The 5,182-nt window shown below is 47.2% G+C and overlaps 1 protein-coding gene across 1 annotated transcript; it reads left to right on the forward strand.

Moving 5' to 3' along the window:
* The first annotated feature begins 1,546 nt into the window (after positions 1 to 1,546).
* On the forward strand, positions 1,547 to 5,182 carry LOC103632340 (Octicosapeptide/Phox/Bem1p (PB1) domain-containing protein / tetratricopeptide repeat (TPR)-containing protein). Its single transcript, XM_008654149.3, has 2 exons — positions 1,547 to 4,750; positions 4,867 to 5,182. Exons 1-2 carry the CDS (start codon positions 2,125 to 2,127, stop codon positions 5,022 to 5,024), a joined length of 2,784 nt encoding a protein of 927 aa, XP_008652371.1. The 5' UTR covers positions 1,547 to 2,124; the 3' UTR covers positions 5,025 to 5,182.

The raw sequence follows: 5,182 nt of genomic DNA on the forward strand, positions 1-5,182 counted from the left end.
ACCCGCCGATTCACAATTTGTAGTGTTTAAATGGAGTGTCATGCCCCTATGCATATGTGAATCACAATTCATGGGTAAATTGTACAATTTATGAAAAGGTTTAATAAACTAAAATATGCTTCGTACTTCCGGTTATGAGTGGTCTATTAACTCTTTGATTAGAAGAAACATGGACTGTGATAATGTTAATGTTGTTGTTGTTGTGTTGCTACCACAAGATAATATACTTTTATATATTTTAGTTCATGATATACTTGTCTAACTATAACGGGCTTTGGCAAGCAAATTAAATGCACTAAAACTTAGATCAACTAAAAGCTACTCCCTCATCTCAATCGTTTTAGCTTTTTGTTTTTATGTCTATATTCAAATGGATGAAGATAAACCTAGATATATATATAAAATACATACAACAAATATTGTATGAACCCATTAATAAACTAAAACAAATTTTAATTTGAGACGGAGAGAGTATTACTTTTATCTAAATGGAATACCTGTTGTGTGCAATATATATTCACTCTTAATTTGTTTATTATAATTATGTTGCATCCATTGTAACCGCTGATCAAAAGAATGAGATGCGGCAGATTATAAATAGGAGTTTTAATTTTAGGACTGCAACAAGTTCTAGCCTTCTAGGTGATTTATAATAAGTAAGCTTGCCGGTGCAGAGTATCGTTTGCCGCCGTTCTACAGTCACTTTTGAACGCAACACTTTCGTTAAGTTATTTGTGTTTTGTTAAATACTTAGGGCTGATTTAGTGACAAGGGATAATAGGATGATTGGAGGGGATTGAGAGGGAAATGAACTAATTTCCCCCTCAATCCCCTCCAATCCCCCCTTGATCCCTGATCACCAAATCAGTTCTTATGGAGTGTTTGGTTGAAGGAATCACTCTATCCAAAATGAGGTGGTGCATCATGAATCAATTACTCAAATTTGATGTGATGACCATATTAATTATATTAGTACTAACTAACTATTAGGAATGTGGTAGTGATATATCAACTCATTCCATTTTACAAACCAAATAAAAAAGTGAGAAGTAAGAAGATGATAGACTAGCTCATTCATTAAACCAAACACCCTAACGTACAATAAGAGTTTAACAATGTATTCTATAAAATATAAATATTGTAATGTGATGTTCACTCACATTGTCGAGCTATGTTATTCTTGATCTTTAGACATACATAGTTTATACCTGGCTTTTCCTTCGAAATTAGATTTGACACACCCCTGGCATGGTAATAGATAACGATCTAAATGTCTATTCACAATTTATTTGAGCTCTTAAATAATTTAAATTAAAAAATAAATAGAAACAAAGTCTGATTTTAATCCGATTTAGTTATTAAATTTTATAGCGTAAAATTTAGAGCACATTACCACTTCTATACACCAAGATAATTACAAGCTAGAAAAATTAGAAGAACCAAAGCACATGCAACAAATAAGCCGAGTGTATAAGATCACAAACAACGCTCTATTTAAGGCAGGCGTCTACACGCCATCCTAGACCCGCCCTTAATTTTAATTGGCTTATATAAAAGAGGTAGGAAAAAATAAATAAAGGTTTAGTGCATTGGCACATGGTGCTTTGGGATGATGATTATGCCAATACAATAAACATATGGAGAAAAAACTAATAATAGAAATTGCTAAAAAGTGTGTGGCTTCCCTTGGGCTCCAACCACACACCCTTTCCTCGCTCCATTCCCGTAGGATGCATGCATGTTTCCTCGTGCGTCTGCATCGTCAGTTTCCTCATTCCTCTTGCAGACTAGTAGCTAGTGTTCTTCTCGAATTTGGGACGTCTCCCAAATCCCAATGATTTCCGCTTTTTTTCCCTACAGCGAATTCTCGATGTAGGCATGTATCGGGGAAGAGGAAGGTGTGAATCCTTGTTGCCCAGTTTCTCTTTCCCACATCTCGATTTCTTTGTTGTTCCTGCTGCGCTCGTGTTTTTATATGTATCTATCTACAAAGAAGAATCGAAGAGATTCAGTACGTAGATCTTGATTGATTTCTGAAAGAAGCCACAAGAGAAAGGAGGCGCCAAAAAACAAGTGGAAGCGAATTGGAATCTGCCAGAATATAATTACATTAGATTTGAGGGTATGGGGAAGACACCGAAGAAGAAGAAACTAAGTGAATCGGGATCGAGAGGCAGCCCGAGAACCAGCAGGTGCAACTCGAGGAGCAGCCAATGCAGCGGCGAGCAGATCAGCTCGCACCCAGCGCCAGCGGTGGACGAGGACGACGCCGTCTTCATCGGGCTGGCCTCCGAGCTGAAGGAGGAAGGCACGAGGCTATTCCAGACCAGGGACTACGAGGGGGCGGCGTTCAAGTTCGACAAGGCGATCAAGCTGTTGCCGCAGGGCCACAACGACGTGGCCTTCCTCCACTGCAACATCGCGGCATGCTACATGCACATGAACCCCGAGGAGTACCACCGTGCCATCGACGAGTGCAACTCGGCGCTGGATGCGTCGCCGGCGTACACGAAGGCGCTGCTCAAGAGGGCTCGGTGTTTCGAGGCACTGGATAGGCTAGATCTAGCTTGTAGGGACGCGGAGAAGGCTCTGAGCCTGGAGCCGAACAACGTGACGGCGTCGGAGCTGTACGAGAGCATCAAGGAGGTGATGCAGATGGAGGAGGACGTGTCGTCGCTGGAGAGACAGGTTGCGTCGTCGTCGGTCCACCACGAGCCTGCTGCTGCCATCAGTAGTCTCGCCAAGGAGAGGATACAGAGGAGGGTGTCGCGGAAATTTAGGAACTCAATCGTGGAGGAGGAGGTGTGGGAGATGATTCAGGGGGAGGAAGTGGACGACGATCATGGGAATAACGACGATGGCCAAGAGGACCATGCTGGGAGTAACGAGGATGATGGCGACAAAGAGAGACACAGCGGCAGTAGTAATGGGAAGCATAATAATTCAGAGACGCAGGAGAAGCCCTGCAGCCTGCTGCAGCACAGGCACGGGCACCACCCTGAAGAGAAAGAGACGAAAATCTTCAAGAACGCCGCCGAGCAGTACAGCAAGCAGTGTGGTGCCAGTGCCACGAACGAAGCTGCAGGGCAGCACTCTCCGGGGAGGAGGCATGGCCAAGATGAGCATGAGAAGCATCTCAACGAGATCCTGGTGAAAGGCATCCAGATGCCTGCTGAGAAGGGAAAGCACACGGCGACGACGACGGCACAGAATAATCAAGCCAGCGTCGTGGAGAGGCGTAATAAGAAGCATTTTGAGGTGGGCAGCCATAGCAGGCATACGACGACGCAGGAAAGATACGAGAGATACGCCAACGCCAGCGCCAGCCTGCCGGGGAAGCACTCCTTACTGGACGAAAAGTACATGCCGCCAGAACGGCAAATCACCATCAGGACATCGAACTACGGTGGTGCTAGAGAAAAGCATCCAAAACTATACGCCGGCAGCAGCAGCAGGGAGAACCATGAGGCTGCCAGAGAGGTGGTGAAGAAGAAGTTCAAGTTCGTTCACGGGGACGACATAAGGATCGTCCTAATCCCCGAGAACTGCAGCCTGTTGCAGGTGATGGACATCGCCCGGTACAAGTACAACCCGCACCTCAAGTCGTTCCTTCTCAAGTTCATGGACAAGGAGGGGGACCTGGTGACCATCACCTCCACCGAAGATCTGAGGTGGGTGGAGGACCTCTACCCGCAGGTGCCCGTCCGGCTGCACATCAAGGAGGTGAGCCCCGAGCGGGAGATCACCAGGGACCTGGTGATGCCCCAGCAGCTGTCCTGTCTCCCTGAGCGAGAGCCGAACCTGAACCACTACAGCGCCCACACTACCTCCGACGAGTACGAGTGCGGGAGCTCGAGGAGGGACGACGAGCGGAGTCACCCTCCTTGCGCCACCGACGAGTGGATGGTGCAGTTCGCTCGCCTGTTCAAGAACCACGCCGGCTTCGACTCCGACGCGTGCGTGGACCTCCGCGACCTCGGCATCCGGCTCTACTACGAGGCCATGGAGGACACCATCACGAGCGAGGAGGCGCAGGAGATATTCCAGGCGGCGGAGGCCAAGTTCCAGGAGATGGCGGCGCTGGCGCTCTTCAACTGGGGCAACATCCACATGTCCCGCGCCAGGAAGCGCCTGGTTCTATCCGAGGACACCTCCAGGGAGTCCATACTCGCCCAGGTGAAGGCCGCGTACGAGTGGGCCTGCACCGAGTACGTCAAGGCCGGCAGGAAGTTCGAGGACTCCATAGACGTGAAGCCCGACTTCTACGAGGGCCTCATCGCGCTCGGGCAGCAGCAGTTCGAGCAGGCCAAGCTCTCGTGGCGCTACGCCGACACGTGCAAGGTGGACATGGGAACCGAGGTGCTGGAGCTCTTCAACCACGCTGAAGACAACATGGAGAAGGGGATGGAGATGTGGGAAGGGATCGAGTATCTGCGAGTCAAAGGGCTGTCCAAGTCGAGGAAGGGGAAGGCGGCCGCGGTGGTGGACAAGCTGGTGGCCCTCAGTGAGCAGGGAAAAGATCTGTCGCCGGATGAAGCCTTTGAGCAGGCATCCAACATGCGCTCGCAGCTCAACATCTCGTGGGGCACCATTCTCTACGAACGCTCCGTTGTGGAATTCAAGCTGGGGCTTTCTAGCTGGGAGGAAAGCCTTCAGGAGGCCATTGAGAAGTTTAAGACCGGAGGCGCTTCCGTAGCGGACATCAGCGTCATGGTGAAGAACCACTGTGTCAACGGAAACAATCAAGAAGGTATATATATATTACGATGCTGTGTCCATTTTAATTCATTAATTAATTTGTTGTTTAATTTCCTTGGTTCTCCTCTGCAATTATCCATTTAATTAATTTTCCCCTATTTTACGCAGGATTAAGCTTCAACATCGATGAGATAGTGCAGGCATGGAATGAAATGTACGATGCGAAAAAGTTAAAAAACGGTAGCTCCTCTTTCCGGCTCGAACCTATATTTCGGAGGAGGCCTTCAAAGCTGCATAATATACTAGAGCACATGCACTGCACGTGATCTTGTTCCAATTAACCATTGGACTTGGACGCTGTACACTTGGATAACAATGTTGATGCTTATTTTATTGTCGTTATATAGGTACGGTTAATCTATTCTCTCATCTATCAGCAATAGTTTGTGCACTTATTCCTTAATATAATACGGAATTTCTTATA

Source organism: Zea mays, chromosome 7 (genome assembly GCF_902167145.1).
Source record: "Zea mays cultivar B73 chromosome 7, Zm-B73-REFERENCE-NAM-5.0, whole genome shotgun sequence".
Lineage (NCBI taxonomy): Eukaryota > Viridiplantae > Streptophyta > Magnoliopsida > Poales > Poaceae > Zea > Zea mays.